We start from the raw sequence: 20,635 nt of genomic DNA, 5'->3' as shown, positions 1-20,635 counted from the left end.
ACTGTTCTCAAGAAGGAGAAGGCAAGTGCTCTAACCACTCTGCCACTTCCTTCCTTGAGCAACAGAGCCTTAGCCAATGTTGAAGGTAGCATTAGGAGGGGGAATTGAGCAACACACACGTGGCTTGGTGGGGAGGGGGGAGCCATGCTGTACTGATGGGATTTGAACCAGCTACTCCAGAAGGAGAAGGCAAGTGTTTTAACCACTCTGCGACTTCCTTCCTTGAACAACAGAGCCTTGCCTACTGTTAAAGGTAGCATTGGGGGAGGGGGAATTGAGCAAAACACATGCTCCACTGATGAGCTTTGAGCCAACTACCACAGAAGGAGAAGGCATTTTGCCACGTCCTTCCATGAACAAAGCCTCAGGCAATGTCAAAGGTAGTATTATTTTTTTTTTGGGGGGGGGGGGGGAAGAAAACTGAGCAAAACACATGCAGTTTGAGGGGGGCCACCCTCCACTGATGGGATTTGAAATGTACTACTGAGGAGCAAAGTGGAAAATGCAGACAATCAGGGGAGGGCATCAGGTCACAGAGATGTATACCAAATTTGTTAGATACCTGCCATTCAATCTCCTTCTTCCCTACTTCCTCCCTCCTCTTTCTATACATATGGAGGACCTCCTCAAGAGGGCCTGCTACCTGCAGCAGCAGAGCGACAGTTTCTCCAGGGTACAGACTGAGATGGATGCTGAAGCAGGTGGGTGAAACTGTAGTCTCCAATGACCCTCTCTACTTCCTGCTCATCGTAATGCCAACCTCTCTCTGCCAATGTGTAATCAATAGTCATAGGTTGGTCCTTAATAACCATGCTCAACTCGCAAACCTCAATGGCCACATCAACTGAGCAGGTGATAGAGAGCATGATTGTAACCAATGTCTCTCTTTCCCACCTTTGTAGCGCTGCCACGAGCTGACCCAACCCCTGGTGCTTTCGCAGAGGCAGCTGGAGAGGAAGAGGACAAGAAGGAAGACGATGGCGACAGCAGCAATGACAGTGATGACCTGGGACCTTCCCCCACCTTCACAGATCCCACCTCCCCCACCCCACCCAGGACTTTCTCCATCCTCACTGATCACACCCCCTGGACTCCCGCACCCCACCCAGGATCTTCCCCCTCCCTCAGAAGGTGATCATTGTGTCAGGCGACAGTGGCTTCCCACATGTATCCCCATCTTCCCCAGCACAGTGAGCTGATGCTCATGTGGATCCAGGTGAGGGTGATGGTGCAACCCCACCTCTGCCCACACCTTCCTCTGGATCAGAAGCTGGCTGGGAGGAGATGGCATACATGTGGGATGCTACTGACTAAGGGCCCTGGAAGCTGGCCAGCGTGGAAGCTGGTCAGACCAGGCTGGAGGATGCCCTAGACCAGATCCTGGCCACCCAGGCCATGATTCTATCTACTATAGGGCATCCTGCGATCCCTGGATCCTCCATCTCCCAGGATCCTTAGTCCGCCATACCTCCTGAGGCATCTCCTGCTGCTCTTTGGGTCTTCCCCCTCCTTCCCCTCTCCCCCAACTGACCCTTTCCCCTTCACTATTAGACTGTAAAATGACACACTGTTGCTTGGACTCTCAAAAATGAGATTTTCCAGGTTCATTGCAATCCTCACAACAAAACCGTTCTGGCTTCAAGTTCTACTGGCTGTAGGCTCCATGTATAACATTGAAGAAGAGCAGTCTGGAGATGGGGTCTGCAGAAGATGCTGAAGATGGGCCTCCAAAACATTCTTTTTTTTTTTTTTTTAGTCCATGTTTGTTTATTAAAAAAATTAATAAAATACAATGGAAGTAGCATTATCCAGAATATTTTGATTTCATTTGGAATTTTGAAATCCTAATGAACCTTTGGTTATTTGCTCTGTGTCAAAGGACAACATTATTTAAATATGGTAGATGCCCGAAAACAGATTCAATGACGAACACCACCACCTACCTCCATCACAACTTCAAGCTCAAGGGTCATAAACCTTTGTTTAACAGGTACAAGAGCCAAACATACTGGGTATCATGAATTGGTAGAACTCTTGTAAATTGTGTTTTTGGACTATTTTCACATTCTTCTGTTGAATATATTAGTGGATGCTTGTTTTCTCAGGCACATACGGACAGAAGTATGTCTAGTTGTTGGAATGATGCTGATTTCAGCACTTTTAAGTAAGCTATTGTATTTTACAGCATTTATTCACTTGAGGGAAATGAATCTGATTTACGTTGATATCTTATTTAGTTGTATTTTTTTTTACATTGTACAAAGTTGCAAAGAGTTATCCAAAGTGTGATAAAAATTTGACGTTTATATTGGTGTCCTGCCTTTTCATTTCAATGCCTGTGGCTGCTCTATCTGATATGAAGGTTCAAGGCCTACTACAGAGGTTTCATGAGCTCTGTGAAGAGCGGAAGGGAGAAAGGGCTAAGCAGTCCTGTCACATGTCTTTGAAACACTAGCCTACCTCCTGCAGGTTATTCCTCTCATGGTGATGAAATCTTCTTCCCTGGGGGGGGGAGGGGGGAGGAAGTGCTAAATGCAAGGTGGGCAAGGAAATTGCTAGGTCTGTGTTACAGCGTGTAGTGGCTGGTGGGGAATCAGCCACCCCTGAATAATGACTCATGTTTCCACCACTAGCAAAGCCCTGAATGAGAGGAGAAGAAAGGAGAAAGTGAAGAGGACAACACCTCTGCTGGCCTGATGGCTACCATTTGGCTCCCTCAAAATTGGCCATTCTGGACCCCATCTCCAAACTCAGAAGCAGCAGGAGTAGCCTCAGGAGAAACTCAGGTCTTGCTGGGGGTGGGGGGATGGAGAATGGGCACCTGCATTACCCTCCCTCCTCTATAAGACTGACAGCTGAGGCTCAGCCACTTTTAGGGACAGGCACAGCTGTATGTTGCCTTGCACCTGCCCCTGGAAGTCAGACTGATTTATTAGAGAGGCAGGAGGCAATGCATCCTAAGTTTATACTGATACGTTGTGCTGTCTAATCCCAAACTCCTTTATTGGAATGAAGCACAGTTTATGAGGCGTTTATTGGCCTCCCACAATCACAACAAAAACATGCATTTAAAGCATGACTGCAAAGTCAGTGTAGCCCAGCAACGGGTAGGAGACAAGAGAACATTAACACCACATTCTGCATCAAAACTGATCCATGATGCAACCAGGCCAGTACCCTGTGTACCTTCTATCACTTGTTTAATCTCACAGTACTCCTGTCTGGGTGTCTGCCCATACCTACGCACACTCTCCTGCACCATTATAAGTCTGTTTCCAAATGAGGACCCTCTGTGCCACCAAGTATGAGGACACAGGGCAGAGTACAGCAAGTCTAGTACTCACCCCCTGCTGCAGCTGGCACACAGCAGAAAACCACTGAAAGAAGCATGCATCTAGTAGCGCTTTAGAAATAAGTAGTATAACAATAGAAGGGGAACAGGCTCTGTTGAAAACCTCCCTTTGTAGATGTTTTGGGAGGATCCAATTTATACCTCTGAGGAAGCTACCCCCAATCTAGAACCTTCCATCAGCTGCTCTGATATGGGGCCACAGTGCTGAAGAAGCTTTGAAGCCAGATATCCTATTTAACTAACATAGAAATCCTTTTTAGATGTGCTCGTTAGAACCCGGGCATATTTCTTAACCTAGTACGCTTAGATGTTAGTGCATAGAAATTCTAATTAATGCCCATTACTGCGCTTAATTGCTTCTTAGATTCCAGTCGTTGGTGCTTATTAGCATGTTCAGTATTTAAAAAAAATGCATTCTTTTAGAATGTGCTTAGATTTTTGTGCAGAAATCTGGATGCGATATATAGAATCTGGGGGCAAATCTCTTTCTTCGGACAACCCTAGTTGCTGGGAACTATTTGAACAACTATATAAAGATTTTAGCTTAGCATCCAAGTGCTATAAAATATTACACCAGTATAAATTTATTACTACTTCCAGCTTACAACACATATGGGTAAAAGACTTAGACATATCCTTGACTGAAGATCAATGGAAGGCCTTTTGGCATCTTCAACTAAATCTACAAGGTCAACTGCTTATTCCCAGACAATCTTCTTTTTATTGCATAAGGCCTGTTGGACTCCTCACCAATTGTCTAGTATATCTAAAAACGATGATGATAAATACTGGACCTGTAAATCTGGTATTGGAACTTTAGACCATCTGCTCTTTAATTGCCCATTTATGATTTCTGTGTGGAAATCAGTCGGTCAAGTTTTATCTATAGAGGAACCATTTACCTGTGAAACAGTAATAATTGGTGATATAGGTTTGATAACTACACTGGATGTTTATAAAGCTAAGCTACTGCGTATATTACATATTGCTATAAAAATGATAAGTCATTGCTGGAAAGACTTATCCAAACTAAATTATATCTTATGATGGAACAATGTGTGTCTAATAGCTGAATCTGCGAGATTGGGAGCAGAAAAGACAAGATCATTATCATCTTATCAGAAAGTTTGGGCAGCACCTCATAGAATTCTTCAAATCACCATTGCTAACGCACTTCTTTTAAAGCACGGATGCAACTTTTGCAGAAATGACAAATTCTGTGTAATATGGGTATTCCTTAATGTTATGAATCATCTATATCAATATAGATGCTTACTCATTTTATGCAAAAACTTAACTTTTGAATGCAAAAAAAACTGTTGTTCTCTCCTTCCTTCAGTTTATCATTCTCTCTGATTTCCTCCTCCTCTTCCATATTTCTTCAGTTTCCTTCCCTCTTCATTACATTCAGACATTCTCATATGCTCATCCCTCCATTTCTCTCTTTATACATCTTCTCTCCCGCCATTACTTAAATACTTTTTGGCCTGTATTATTTTTTCAAACTTCTTTTGCTCCAGACTCCCCACTGCAGCTTTTTGTCCTCCTCCTTCAACCTTTTCCTAATTACTTGTTTCCTATATATTTTTGCACAGCCCCAGGCTGCTGCTGCTGCCTTCCTGCTTATCTAGCAGACAGAACTCCAGGCTTGCCCTGTGCATCTGCTGATCTGTGGGTCAGGCAGGGTGTGGAGCCCCTTTGTAGCTTGCAAGAACAGAAATGCATACAATGAACAAAATGTGACAGAAGCAGGTGGTACCTTATAGACTAACCATGAACTTCCTTTGTGTATGCAATAGTGCTAAGAGAGAGATTAACAAAGAAAGCATAGACCCTTGCAGAACCCCACAGTCTATCTTTTCGGGGCAGCATTATATTCTTACCCTCAGAAAGAAACAATAATAGCCAATTCCAACCAGTGCCTGTGACTACAATTACTTCAGGTGCCATAGTGAAATCATATGGTTAACGGTATAGAATATTACAGTTAAGTCCAGAAGTATGACCAGAAATCAGATATGTGCTGTAGACTATGCCATTTGCCCTTCTGGGAAACCAGGGTCTTCTGGTCTTCGTGTAATCTGAGGTGTGTTCTTGATGCCTGCATTCTGCAGCACAACTTAATTTCTGGTTACATACCTTCCTTACATGAATAGACCCCCCAAAATATAGGGGTTCTGTTGCAGGACCAGCTTCTAAGCTTCAGCCAGTGATTGAAAATGGTCATAAAAAAATGAAAGAATACTGAAATATTTTTTCTTGTTTCTTTCTAAATCTAGTCCTGGGCAGCTGGAGACATCGTCAGTTGTTTGATCGATCTGGATGAAGGGAATATTTCTTTCTGCCTGTAAGAGAAGAGTGATCTGCAATTTACTGTTATCAAGGAGTGAGCTGGTAGGGGGCTGTGGGGCAGGGGTGGTGCTATTAGGTTTAGAAGTGCTATTTCACTTTTCAGAGTATTCAGTGCCGTTTCAGGTTGAGGCTCTATGCTTTTTACAGGCTTTCTGGCTTGAGTTATCACTTTTCCACTTCAGAAACATGTCAAAGACCCAGAGCACAAGGAAATAAATGGGTGTTTAGACTAATCCATCAAGGCATGTATTCTGCCATTTTGTAATCACAGACCAGGCTGGTTCTTTCTTCTTTGTGGATTGATTTACAGTACCATGCAAACATAGGAGCCAACTTTTCAAAATGATTAGGGCAGTGGCGTTCCTAGGACGCTGACACCCAGGGCGGATCCCAGATGCACCTCACCCCCCGGAACAGCGCGACGCCCCCCCCCCGGTGAAAGAACCCCCCCGGATGCACGCTGCTGGGGGGGGGGGGGGTGCCGCGCGCCTGCCGGCTCTTCGTTTTCATGCTCCCTCTGCCCCGGAACAGGAAGTAACCTGTTCTGGGGCAAAGGGAGCATGAAAACGAAGAGCCGACAGGCGCACGGCACCCCCCCCAGCGGCGTGCACCCGGGGCAGACTGCCCCCACCACCACCCCCTTGGTACGCCACTGGATTAGGGGTACTCCACTCGGCACACATTACCAGTTGTGTCCATGACTCGGCAGGGTCATGGACACAACTGGCCAGAACATATTTAGATGTTGTAAAGCTCCTGGCTGTTAACCCCTGGGTCTGATTTGTTTGAGAGAAGATGAGTATTTAAGTAGAGTGTTATAAGACTTTATAGAAAAAAAATATATTTGAAAAAAAATGTGGCATCATGGTGAGCCGATGAAGAGTTGTGTGCACATTTTATTGCCATAAAGTTGAGTTGGCAATATGCACAACTGAGGTTCCTTGAGCTATTATAAGAGTATTCTAATGATTGGAAGAAAAAATATATATATTGAATACATGAGTTGAGGAGAGGGAGTCATTGATAATATATAAAGAGAGTATTTTTGGACTCCCGCTATTGATTGTATCAACAATCAGACGAAGAGCTTTGTATTTCTGGTAGGATATCGCCATCTAGCGGCCTCCTCAGGGTAGGACAGGCCTGTGTTTATCACAATGTAGAGTATAGAAGTACTGTACACACTGGGAAGACTCGTGACTAAAAGAAGAGCTAGGGAAGCACTGAATGTCCTTTTGGTCTCTCTTCTTCCCCAACCCCATCTCATCCTTACTAGTTTATTCCACTTTTCTTCACCTTTCTCCCCCTTGCACCCGCAACCCATCTATACTACAGTCATATCCCTCTAGCCCAGCCTGTCCTATCCATACTACTGACGCTCAGGTGGGATGATTGTTTTATTGTGTAAAAGGAAAATGATTTTCCTCTCCATTTCTCTTTCAATTTAAGACTAGGTCCTCTCCATTAGAGCCTTTTCAGACCATGGCATCACATACTACCAAAACTCCCTCTGCTCCCCCATGTCCCTTCAGTAAAATAACTTATTTATCTTGGTGACCGTAGGGCTTGAGGAGAATGTAAAATACCAGCAATTCCTCACGCTTGACCCAGCCCAGCTAGCTCAGAAGTCTTTACTAAACTTAAACAATGTTCAAACATTTGTGGCTATAGTCTTTTATATCTTCTGTCTGCTTGTTTGTTCTTGGTCTTCTCTTATGCTTCCTCTTTGCTTTCATATTCTTTGTCTTTTATGAATTCTTTTCCAGGGTATTATTTTTCATATGTCTTTACTCCATGTGTTTGACTCTTCGTAGCCTTTCTCACTACCTTTTCTCATCTTACTTCCTTCTAATGTCACCCCTTCGTGCCACTTCTCTTCCTGTTCTCACCTTCATTTCTCTTCACTCCATTGTAACCTCTGTTTTCTCTCACCTTTCTTTCAGCCCCGCTTTTCTCAATCCTACACATACACTCCATCTTTTTCAGCTCCTCTTTCCTCTGCATTTTGTGTCCCTTCTGCTTGCTCTTCCTGTCTCCAAAATCATATCTCTTTCTCTCAGGTCCCTTCCCCATTACAGCCCATGCTCTCTCTGAGCTCCTCTTACCCTCACAGCCTGTTACTTCTCAACTCGTACAGCTCCATTCCCAGTTGCTGTCCCCATCACTCAGCTTCTCTTCCCTTTAGAGCAGGGGTTCTCAACCCAGGCCTCAGGACACACCCATCCAGTCAGGTTTTCAGGATATTCACAATGAATATGCATGGGATAGATTTGCATACAATGGAGGCAGTGCATGCAAATCTATCTCATGAATATTAATTTTGGGTATCTTGAAAATTGGCTGGCTTGGTGTGTCCCAAGGACTGAGTTGAGAACCCCTGATTTAGAACTTTCACCCACTTCCAGCTTTTTACAGCAGTGTTCTGTCTCCCAGCTTATAACCACTTCCCTATTACGTCACCAAAGGATCAGCCCAGACTAATGGGTTATGCCCATCTGCCAGCGAGTGGAGATAGAGGACACTGATGAGCTGTGCTTTATAAGGTCCTGTGGAGAGCAGCTCAGCTAGTATTCTCTATCTCCAGCAGGTGGAAAGTCTTTCTTTCTTCCCTTTCTCGTCAGCTCAAGCTGCAGCATCAGATCTGCAATCTTCTATCTCTTTCCTGCCTGAGGGCCTAGGATTATGTTAAAGTTTTTGGATTTATGGCGGCCACCTTGGATATTTTCCCTTGGGCCAAGATCCATATGAAACCAGTCTCACCTGTTGAGCCTTTGGTCACCAGTCTCTGAGACTTTTATGACGAGTTGCAACCGTGGACGTGTCCATCTGTCCATCCGTTGGTGGTCCTACCCAGAGCCTGGCCACCAAGCCAGTGGACTGAAGCAGGTGCAGACTCAGGTTTCTCCTCAAAGAGTTTGATCAGGAGTTTGAGGTTCTCTTGGAGGAATAGTCCCTTGGCATCCTGTCAGATCCCACTCTGCCTCATGAAAGGAGATCATTTCCCCTGATGAATTCTCCATTACTGATTTTGTTAGGGAGATGGCTAAGTCCATCCTGTTTCAGTTGGACACCGAAGATGAATGTATGACCGACTTGTTGGATATCTTTCAGTTTGGAACCCCACTAAAGGAGGCTGTGACAATGCCCGTGCACCAGCATCCTTAGGACAGTGCAGATGAAGCAGTGTGAGACCCTCCTCTTCTCTGTGCAGTCTAGTCACAAGAAATCTGATTCTATACATACAGTTCAGAAGGTTCTCAGACTTGAAGCTACAGGTTCCACACCACTCTGTGTTTGTCAGATCCACTCTCAAAAGAGCCAAGAGCTCCAAGATTCACTCCCCAGTGCCCCTGGGGAAGGATGCTGAGACACTGGAATCTTTTGAGAGGAAGGTTCTCAGAATACTGTGCTGTCCTCTTGCATTCATTCTTACTAGCTTTTCATTAGCATATACTTGCAGAACTTTGTATGGTGGAATTTGCAGACACTCTACCTCTTGAGAAGGATGCAGAGCTCTGCCAGTTGGTAGCCAAGCAGAAGGAATACAGAAAGTGGCTCAGGCAACCTCTGATGCTTTTGACATGGCATCCAGGGCCTCTACAATGGGTATTGGGATGCAGACTTGCCTGGCTGTATGCCTTAGACCTCAAATCAGCAGTTCAGGAGAAGCAGGCAGACATCCCATGCCAGAGAGACCGTCTTTTTGGTGACAAAATGAAGGTGGTCACGACTTCATCAAGATGCGTACTGATACCATGAAGTCACTGTCCGAGCCCACTCCTTCCATGACCTCCTCTTCTGGGTGGTGCTCAGCGGGAGGGCAACGGAGAACCTACTACTTGCACAGGTGAAGGTACATTCCTCCCTCTTGTCCGTTCTAGCCAGCGCAGCACTTCTGCCCCTGTCAGTTGCAGCAGAGAACTGGCATAAGCAAGGGGCAGGCTTTTGACTGGCTCCAAGAGAATATAGCCACAGTAAAAGCATCCATTCTGGATGCTTGTAGGAGGGAGACTACATTTTTTCCAAGCAAGGTAAGCCTTTGCAACCTCAGACCAGTGGGTTGTCAAAATAGTCAGGACAGGCTACACCCTCCATTGGCAGAAAATCCCTTCATTGCCCACTGAGAGCATCAAAATTAAGGTGTCAGCACTGGGAATTACTTATAAAGCTATGCAGGACAGAGCAATCGAAACCAAGCCACCAGGGGAAAAAAGGAAGGGATTTTTCTCCAGGTACTTCCTGATCCCCAAGAAGACGGATGGATTTTGCCCCATCCTAGGCCTAGACCCTGAACACGTACTTATTAAAACTGAAATTCAGGATGGTGACCCTGGGCACTTTCCTTTATATGATTCAGGAAAATGATTGGCTGTGCTTTCTGGACTTAAAGGGGAAACCCATATTATCGAAACAAGATAGGCGTCCATCTTTCGTTTGATCATACGGTCGGGGACGCCCAAATTGCGAAATTTAGGTTGACCTTAGAGATGGTCGTCCCCAATTTTCGGCGATAATGGAAACCAAGGACGCCCATCTCAGAAACGACCAAATCCAAACCATTTGGTCGTGGGAGGAGCCAGCATTCATAGTGCACTGGCTCCCCTGACATGCCAGGACACCAACCGGCATGTCAGGGGGGACTTCAGAAATTGCACCCAATAAAACTGCTCCTGGGACCTGTCATGGAGCTGGGTATGATATTTGAGGCTGTCATAGAGGCTGGAAAAAATATTATTATTATTTTTTTTTTTTTAGGGTGGGAGGGGGTTAGTGACCACTGGGAGAGTAAGGGGAGGTCATCTCCGATTCCCTCCGGTGGTCATCTGGTCATTTAGAGCACATTTTTGTGGCTTGGTCGTAAGAAAAAAAGGACCAGGTAAAGTCGTCCAAGTGTTCGTCAGAGACGCCCTTCTTTTTTCCATTGTCGGTCGAAGACGCCCATGTGTTAGGCACATCCCAGTCCCGCCTTCGCTACGCCTCTGACACGCCCCCATGAACTTTGGTCGTCCCTGCGACGGAAAGCAGTTGAGGACGCCCAAAATCAGCTTTCGATTATGCCGATTTGGGCGATCCTGTGAGAAGGACGCCCATCTTGCGATTTGTGTCAAAAGAAGGGCGTCCTTCTCTTTCAAAAATAAGCCTGTAAGTGTCTCGTAGTAGTCACAGCATCGCTGCATGAGACTGAGGGGGTTCAGGTGTTTCCTATATGGGCAATCAAGAGCACCTTAAAGGAAGTCATTCAAGAATCAATGCGAATAACTATTTGGGTGTTAAGCTACTAGAGTTTTGTCATAAACTACCCCAAGTCCCATCTTCTTCATACACAATAGCAGTTCATAGGAGCCCTATTAGACGTGGCTCAGGCCCAAGTTTTTCTTCTGGATCAGCGAGCAAATGCATTGGTCTCTATAACGGTTACAAGTTCATCAGAGCCAACAGGTTTCAGCTCTGCAGATGTTGAGATTGTTAGGTCACATGGCCTCGACTGTGACATGGCACAGCTCCATTTGAGGCCTTTCCAGTGGTCCTAGGCCACAGTGAACCTAACAAATGCCATCACTGTCATTTCTTCTCTGGAGACAGGAGCTCTCAGGTTGGAGCATATGTAAATGAGCTCCACACCTAAGGTTGGTGGTCCTCCCAGGATGCTCATCATCACCTCCTTGGAACTACATGCCATTTGGATAGATCTCTTTGCCACTCACATGAACAACAAGGTCTCTCCATACTGTTCTAGATTCGGATCATATGATAGACTAACCTTGGACACCTTTCTCCTTGACTGAGGAAAGGGATTTTTTGTATGCATATTCTCTCATACCTCTCACAGGGAAAACTCTCCTGAAACTGAAGTATGACAAGAGAACTGTGATCCTTGTTGCCTCTTATTGATTGAGGCAGTTTTGGTTCCCTCTACTTCTTAATCATCCAGGACCCTTGAGGCTGAAGTGTTTTCTGACTCATCACTCAGAACGAGGAGTCCCTTCTACACCCTAACCTTCAATACCTAGCCCTCACGGCTTGGTCGTTGAGAGGTTAGAAGTTGATTCTCTCCAACTGAGGCCCCAAAGATCAATTCCCCATGCTGTTCCAAAACAGTGCCCTAAAAATAGTGCTGGAACAGCATGGGAAATTAACTTCCCAATGATCAATGCTAATAACATGCAAATTTAGGCACATTATTATTGTTGATCATTGGGGGAAAATGAGGGAGGAGATTTTTTCTGGGCATGCGCTCAGGTACAGTCCTCCCAGACCTGTCAAACATTCAGCTGGAGGTACATAGGACCCCCTGGACTCCACCAAAGGCAAGGCTCTGGTGGCCTAATACCCTCCAAGCCCCTCCCGCCCCGGACAGCAACATGGGGGGACTGGAGTCCAGTGAACTTCAGTCCCCCGACATGAGGGCACGGGGGGGGGGGGGGGGGGGGGGTGGCTGGAGGCCCAGTGGCCTTTTAGGCTCCCTAACCCCCCCGACACAAAAAGTAACTCCCTGGTGACCCAGTGGGCTACATACCCCCTCCCTCCCTGGTGGTCTAGCAGCCCCCTCACCTCCCTGTACCTTGTAGTAGTGGAGGAAGGAGTAGCACTCCCTCCTCTTTCTAGAGCTGCCTCCAAAATGGTGGTGCCCTGCCCAGTGCATACGGGGATGTGCTGGGTGGAGCTTCTCTACCATATAAGGGGGGCTTGGGGGGCAGTAGGCAGTGACAGCCCAGGGGGGAGGGGAGGAGGAAAAGCCGTAACCCTAACGTCAGCTACGAGCTGGCGTAGGGTTAAAGTACCGGCCCATATGATCAGAGCACAGTGCTCTGATCATATGGGTGGAATACCAGAGAGCTACATTTAAATACAATTTAAATGAGCTCTTTGTAACAGACACGATCTGATATCCACTCTGGGTAAATGCGGGTGCTAGTCCGGCACTAGTGGCCTTTAGCGCCCACATTTACTTTTGATGATTTGGTCCTGAATGAGAGTGTCACCTGCTTGCTTCCAGAAAAGATTCCACTAAGAGTTTTTGTAATTTCAAGTGAAGGATATTTGCTGTCTAGTGTGAGGGCAAAGCCTTAGATCCTTTTGCCTCTCTTATACTAAAACTGCTTGAATACTTTCTACTCGTTTCAGTCTGGCCTTAAGACCAACCCAATAAGTGTTCTCAGTGTTACAGTTAGCAAATCTTCAGAAGTTCATTCCCTGAGACAAAAGACTTTGTAGTTCTAAAAGCTGTATCGGAGGGTGGAGGTGAAAATCTGAAGAGAGAGAGCTTTATTGCAGAGGTGGGAGAGTGGTTGAATGAATTCAAGCAGTTCAGAGATTGTGCAGTATCGTGAGGGAAAGAATGAATGAGGTGTAAAGATGAGTTTTCTTCAGGGGATCAGAAAGACAAGTGCTGTGGTGGCAAGATGGAGAATGTGCGTCATGGAGACAAGGAGGTCAGGAAAAGCCGCACACATGCCTATGCTTATTCCCTACATTGTCAGTTAAAATGTTCTATTATGTATTGTGTTGACATTATAAGTATTATTATTTGAATATTTTTACTGCTGTAATTGTCTATTGCTCATGTTTGATTTATTCTCATTGTACACTGCCTTGAGTAACTTCTTTGAAAAAGGTGGTAAATAAATCCTAATTTAAAAAAAAAAAAGTTGGTGCTTACCATCACTGTGTGGAAGGTAAGCCCATCTCTGCTTAGCCGTTTGTTATTTGGCTTCGTGAGGGCTTGTTATTATTCAAACCTCCCCTCAAGCCTCCTACAGTGTCATGGGATTTCAACGTTGTCCAAACTCAGTTGATGTCAAGCTGAAACATTTGACCTGGAAGGTATTGTTTTTGGTGGTGGTCACTTCAGGTTGCAGAGTTGGCGAGCTCCAGGCCCTAGTGGTAGATCTGCTTTATCTGAGATTTCATCATAACAGAGTAGTTCTCCATACGTATCCTAAGTTCCTTCCATTTTACCTTTATACAATTTGAGGTTAAAGGTCAAATTTAATTACTGTTCTGTTAACAAGAATGTAGATGGAATGCGTATTCAAGTGATACTTATTTTATGAAAAGTAATATAATTAGATCATTTTCACCCTGATGAGTCCAGTAGGAAGGCATCAGGAGAGAGGTGGTGCACCAGCGTAGGTTAACACAGTAGCACAGTAAATGATGGCAGATAAAGACCCGCACGGTCCATCCAGTCTGCCCAACAAAGTGGCCAGAGCCACGCCCATCACTCTGTGTAGGCCCCAGTCACCCATTTTTATGCGCTGGTTGTCAAGTCTCCACCATGCCAACAGTATAGGGAAAGCAAAAGGGGAATGGGACTTGATAATATTGCCTTTCTGTGGTTACAATCAAAGCGGTTTACATATTATATACAGTTACTTTATTTTGTACCTGGGACAATCGAGGTTGTAGTGACTTGCCCAGAGTCGCAAGGAGCTGCAGTGAGAGTCGAACCCAGTTCCCCAGGATCAAAGTAGGCTACTCCTCCATATAGGCAGCCAAACATGATGGAGCCCTTCTTATAACCACATATGATCTCCAAGTATTGCTGACAGTATTAACTTTACCAATCAAGATACATTCTCCTCTCCCTTGAGCTGCACAGCACCCTAACTTATAGCAGCTTGGGAAGGCATAAGTAGAGAAACTGCATAAAAGCTTCCCTGATATATAAGTACATAAGTAATGCCATATTGGGAAAAGACCAAAGGTCCATCGAGCCCAGCATCCTGTCCACGACAGAGGCCAATCCAGGCCAAGGGCACCTGGCGAGCTTCCCAAACGTACAGACATTCTATACATGTTATTCCTGGAATTGTGGATTTTTCCCAAGTCCATTTAGTAGTGGTTTATGGACTTGTTCTTTAGGAAACCGTCTAACCCCTTTTTAAACTCTGCTAAGCTAACCGCCTTCACGTTCTCCGGCAACGAATTCCAGAGTTTAATTATGCGTTGGGTGGAGAAACATTTTCTCCGATTTGTTTTAAATGGTACTACACTGTAGTTTCATCGCATGCCCCCTAGTCCTAGTATTTTTGGAAAGCGTGAACAGACGCTTCACATCCGCCCGTTCCACTCCATTCATTATTTTATATACCTCTATCATGTCTCCCCTCAGCCGTCTCTTCTCCAAGCTGAAAAGCCCTAGCCTCCTTAGTCTTTCTTCATAGGGAAGTCGTCCCATCCCCGCTATCATTTTAGTGGCCCTTCGCTGCACCTTTTCCAATTCTACTATATCTTTCTTGAGATGCGGTGACCAGAATGTAACACAATACTCAAGGTGCAGTCGCACCATAGAGCGATACAACAACATTATAACATCCTCACACCTGTTTTCCATACCTTTCCTAATAATACCCAACATTTTATTCGCTTTCCTAGCCGCAGCAGCACACTGAGCAGAAGGTTTCAGTGTATTATCGATGACAACACCCAGATCCCTTTCTTGGTCTGAAACTCCTAACATGGAACCTTGCATGATGTAGCTATAATTCGGGTTCTTTTTTCCCACATGCATCACCTTGCACTTGCTCACATTAAATGTCATCTGCCATTTAGCCGCCCAGTCTCCCAGTCTCATAAGGTCCTTCTGTAATTTTTCACAATCCTGTCGCGAGTTAACGACTTTGAATAATTTTGTGTCATCAGCAAAGAAAGCATAAGAGCTGCCATTTTGAATCAGAACAAGGGTTCATCTGCCTCAACATCATGTCTGGGAATGTGACATGCAGTAGGTACTTAAATAAGTGTGTAAGAGATGAGATGTCCATCTACTATATTACCCTTTCAGTTTCTAGCATGGTTTTAGGGCAATGGTTCCCAAAGCTGGTCCTGTAGGCACCCCAGCCAGTCTGGTTTTCAGGATATCCATAATGAATATTCATGAGAAAAATTTGCATGTAGTGGAGGTAGTTCATGCAGATCTCTCTCTTGAACGTTCATTGTGGATATCCTGAACACCTGACTGGTTGGGGTGCCTCCAGGACCAGGTTTGGGAACCGCACTGGTTTAGGGATATCCTGAAGTAGGTGAAATCTATGCCATTGATATAAATATCATAAACTTGTATGTCCTTAGGTTTGCAATCATCCTGGGGTGATTTTGTAATCAGTTTCATGCTTATGTGGCTGCCTATGAAATGCTGACCAGCCTAAGGGTTTGCTCTTTGACATGCTCCGTATTTTTTAAATTCGGAGCTTGAGTGGAGTTGAAAAATGGGTGTGTAGATTATGAAATACACAAATTTATGCACATACATGAATCATCTAGGCATGAAGTTTTGCAACTGGCGCTAGTATTTTGTAAAAGCACAAAGACACCTGTATGTCTTGATAAAATGGTACCTACTTGCCCTCTTAAGCCAGGTGCCCGGTTATAGAATTTATTTATTTTTGGTACATTTATACCCCACATTATCTCACAAAAGCGGGAATTACCCTCTCTCTGCTTGGCAGTAAAGTTCCATAGGGTAACAGTGGATCATACTTTTAAATTTGTTGGCTAATGAAGTCCAGGTGCTCCCTAGTTCTTTTATTATGATATGTAAGAGGGAGTCTATGCATGATGACTCTCTGAAGAGAACCAAGGAAAAGAGTTGGACATAAAATAGTGCAATGTCTTTCTTCAGTTGTGTGGCTTTGGCTTCTCTGTTTGTGTTGTGAAAAGTGGGAAATTTATTGGTATGGATTTGCTGTGTGTTTAATTGACTGTCGTTTCTGTTTCAGAAATGGTGTCTCCCTGGGAACAGCGTTCAGCAACATTGTGATGGGACCGGGTATGGCTTACTTCCCTGCCATCAGCCTGTCCTTCAAAGAATCTGTTGCTTTTAACTTTGGGAGTCGCCCTCTTCGATATCCTTTAAAAGTGCTTTTAATTAATTTACATAGATTTTCAGCCTGATTTAGTTATCTAGGTTTTCAATTGACAGTTCTCCTAAATTTAGACCTGCAATTTATTTATCTAGACTTTTGCACTTAAGCTATGTGCCTAGTGCTGCAAATTAATGCTAAGCACCTAACTTTTTCTCTCTGCCTTAACTCATCCTCTGTAGCTGCCAACCTTTTAGACACCAAACTTTTGGTACCCAGTTAAACTAGTATTCTAAATTTTCGTGCCCATTGCCCAGTCCTTGTTAGTATTTCAGGATGTTGATTTAGGTTCATAACATCCAAAGTTTGAAAGTTGGCCTCATTGTAATTAATTTGATATGCTCAGATTACTGTAGTGCAGAGATTCTGCTGGTGTTTACATTCCTCATGATATTAGTATGTGGCATATTCTATGGAAATTGTGTAGTTCAGAGATATTAGGCAGTTAATCTAATATCAACAGTTGCATGAAATACTTCAGTTATTGTCCAGTTGCATTCTGTCACGAGACACCACCTCATTCCCCCTTTTTTTTATAAAAAAAATTGTATGCCTACAGTTTCAAACACATCATGATATAAATTAGTATCATATCTGTGGCTGTTCTAATGCATTCCTATTAGGTGTTTCATTGGTATTGTGCAGACGTATCATATCTATGTTTATTGAATGTTATTCTGTGCTGTCTATTTTGGTATCATTTGTATTGTATTGACCTTTGTCATATCTCTGTTATATGATTGTTCTACAGTGCTGTTAAATGTTTAAGACACTGTCTCATGTTAGTCCTATTACTAGATTTCAATTTGCCATTTCCAAGTTGACTGTATTGATTGCATTTATTTTTGTATTTGGTCATTTTACTAATGTTATGCTGTTAACAAAATTGTAAGTTTTATGTTACACTATCTTCTGTACACCGCCATAGGGGAATTACTTCATAAAGGCAGTTAATAAATACCAGTAACTAAATGCAATAATGAAGTAAGAGGAAGGAGGGAGCAGTGTCTTCAGCTCTACAGGTGGGGCCTCTGAAGAACAGGTGGTGCCTTTGGACCTGATCAAGAGTTGTCTTTGATCCCAAAATGGTATAGGAGGTTAGAAGAGAGTAGAGAAAGAGGACTGTTTGAGATAAAGGGGAGAGGGGAGAATGAGAGTGAAATTATAGGAAGAGAGATTTGATTCTTCCTGTGAATATATAAAAATAAGATAAGATTTTCATTAGGAACAAAATGAGAATGAGCTCTCAGAAAGGATTTCAACAACTTGATTGGGGTTACCATGTACTTTGATCTCAAAAGGTTCATTTAAAATGTCATTTACTCAGTTTTTGAGCTGTTTTTGAACTTTTATTGAAACCATGTTCAAGAGACCAGTCCAAAAACAGTCATACAGATACCAAGCAAATCTCTTGGTAGCGAGGTTTGCATGGATGACTTAAACTGAACATGGTCTTTTTGTTTCCTAAAGCAGAATATTGAAACACTAGTAAAAAAAGGCCCGTTTCTCAAACCAATGAAACGGGCGCTAGCAAGGTTATCATCTAATGGCGATTATGTTTTTAAGGGAACTGTTAGGAAGAATGTGCGGTGATGATAAAGAATAATTGGGAAGGGTGTATAATTTATTTATTTATTTGTTGCATTTGTACCCCACATTTTCCCACCTATTTGCAGGCTCAATGTGGCTTACTCAGTACCATAAGGCGTTTGCCAAATCCGGTAGAGAACAGATACAAGGTTATGTTGTGTTCGAATAAGGTAGGTGTATTCCAAGCTCCATTATGGTCGAAAGGAGGGAGGTTGTTTATTGTCCAGTACGGTCTTTGATTTAGTTGTGTGGCTGGATGTGGGGATTTACGTTGGATCTGTAGTGTAGGCCGTTTTGAAGAGGTTGGCTTTTAGTGATTTTCTTAAGTTTAGGATCCATATTTGTGTGCTTATATAGGAGAAACTTGATGCATAGGTTGCTTTGTATTTGAGTCCTTTGCAAGTTGGGTAGTGAAGGCTTAGGTACGTGCGAGATGATCTGGATCTGTTTCTGGTTGGTAGGTCTATGAGGTCTATCATGTATCCTAGGACTACACCGTAGATAATTTTGTGGATAAGGATGCAGATCTTGAAGGTGATCCGTTCTTTGATTGGAAGCCAGTGTAGATTTTCTCGGAGGAGTTTGGCACTTTCAAAACGTGTTTTACAAAATATCAGCCTGGCTGCTGTGTTTTGGGCGGTCTGGAGTTTTTTTTTTGTGAGTTGTTCTTTACATCCCGCTTAGATTCTGTTGCAATAATCTGCATGGCTTAGATCCATTGATTGTATTAGGTTTCGAAATATTTCCCTCGGGAAGAAAGGTTTTATGCGTTTGAGTTTCCACAGTGAGTAGAACATTTTCTTTGTTACGGAGTTTATGTGGCTCTCAAGGGTGGGGTTGCGGTCAATTGTGACGCCCAATATTTTGAGGCTGTCTGAGATAGGGAGGGTGTGTTCTGGGGTGGTTATGGTTGTGGGTTTGTTCTTGTTGTGTTTAGATGAGAGGATGAGGCAATGTGTTTTTTCAGTGTTCAGTTTCAATTGGAATGAGTTAGCCCATGAGTCCATGGTGTCCAGACCTGCTTTGATTTCATTGGTTATTTCTGACAAGTCATTTCTGAAGGGAATGTAGATTGTAACATCGTCTGCATAGATGAATGGATTGAGGCCTTGGTTGGATAAGGACTTTGCCAGTGGGATCATCAATATGTTGAAGAGTGTTGGTGACAGTGGTGATCCTTGAGGTACTTTGCAGACTGCTTTCCGCGGTGATGATATGTTTGTATTTGATTTAACGTGGTATGTTCTGAAGGTTAGAAAGCCCTTGATCCAATTGAGTATATTACCATCAATCCCGAAGTGGGTGAGGAGTCTTATTAGTATATTGTGGTTTACCATGTCAAATGCGCTCAACATGCCGAATTGGAGGAGAAGTATGCTTTTACCTGTAGCTATTTCCTGCTTGAATTTGGCCAGAAGAGTGACTAGGACAGTTTCAGTACTATGGTGGGAACGGAATCCTGATTGTGAGTCGTGTAGTATTGAGAATTTGTCCATGTAATCGGTAAGCTGTTTGGTCACCAAGCTCTCCATCAGTTTGACTACTAGTGGGATAGATGCAACTGGGCGATAGTTGGTGAGATCGTTTGTGTTTTTCTTGGTGTGTTTTGGTAATGGGGTGAGAAGGATGTTACCATATTCCTTGGGGAAGTGACTTTGTTGTAGCATGAAGTTTAGGTGGGATGTGAGGTCTGCTATGAAGCGGTCAGGGGTGTATTTAAATAGATAACTGGAGCAGGTATCTAGTTTACAGTGGGTGTTGGCAAATCTATGAATTGCTTGTGTAACTGACTCAGTGGTGAGGGGAGTAAATGTTGTCCAGCTGGGCATCCATCAGGAGTTAGGTCCAGACCATCAATGAAGTTTTCGATGTCAGTGTTGTGCTGAGGAAGTGTACTGCGTAATTTTGTTGTTTTTTCATTAAAGTAATTAGCAGGTTTGTCTGCGGATGGGATGTCTGTTTTGGTTGTGGTGATTGGAGTGGTGTCTAATAGCATATTTACGAGTTGAAACAGTTTCTTCATGCCTTTATAATCCGGTCCTATTTTGGTTTTGTAGTAGTATGTTTTGGCCTGTCTTATTGCATATTTGTATTCTCTGTGTATTTGTTTCCATGCGTTGAGTGTATGTTCATCTTTCCTTTTTTTCCATGTTCGTTTAAGTTTCCTGGATTGTGTTTTGAGTCTTAAGTCGTTGTTAAACCATGGTATCGAGTTTTGTCTTCTTGATATTCTTGTTTTTAAGGGTGCTATTTCATTTAATATGCTTCTACATCTATCATCCCATTGAGTAAGGTAATGTATGGCGTCCGGTTGTGCTGTCCAATCGTTGTCGTATATCTGTTGCCAGAATATTTTTGGGTCTATTTGCCCTCTCATACTGTATGATGTTCTGGTATTCAATTTAATCCCTTCTTCCGCCAGTTTAGTGGTAAGTTCAGTTTGTAGTGGTCAGTCTAAGGTGTTTCTGACCATTTG

The 20,635-nt window shown here is 43.7% G+C and overlaps 1 protein-coding gene across 3 annotated transcripts in view; it reads left to right on the top strand.

The window, feature by feature from the left end:
* The window catches only part of RNF123 (ring finger protein 123), a 594,888-nt gene that overhangs the window by 124,758 nt on the left and 449,495 nt on the right, over positions 1-20,635 (top strand). For all 3 annotated transcript variants that reach the window (XM_030205297.1, XM_030205296.1, XM_030205298.1), the window contains exons 9-10: positions 5,632-5,699; positions 16,426-16,551. In XM_030205297.1, the coding sequence (XP_030061157.1) occupies positions 5,632-5,699; positions 16,426-16,551 (194 nt within the window). The remainder of the gene's footprint in view (positions 1-5,631; positions 5,700-16,425; positions 16,552-20,635) is intronic.

Source organism: Microcaecilia unicolor, chromosome 6 (genome assembly GCF_901765095.1).
Source record: "Microcaecilia unicolor chromosome 6, aMicUni1.1, whole genome shotgun sequence".
In the NCBI taxonomy this organism is placed as follows: domain Eukaryota; kingdom Metazoa; phylum Chordata; class Amphibia; order Gymnophiona; family Siphonopidae; genus Microcaecilia; species Microcaecilia unicolor.
Note: the sequence above shows the minus strand (reverse complement) of the source record. Positions and strands in the feature narration are given on the sequence as shown.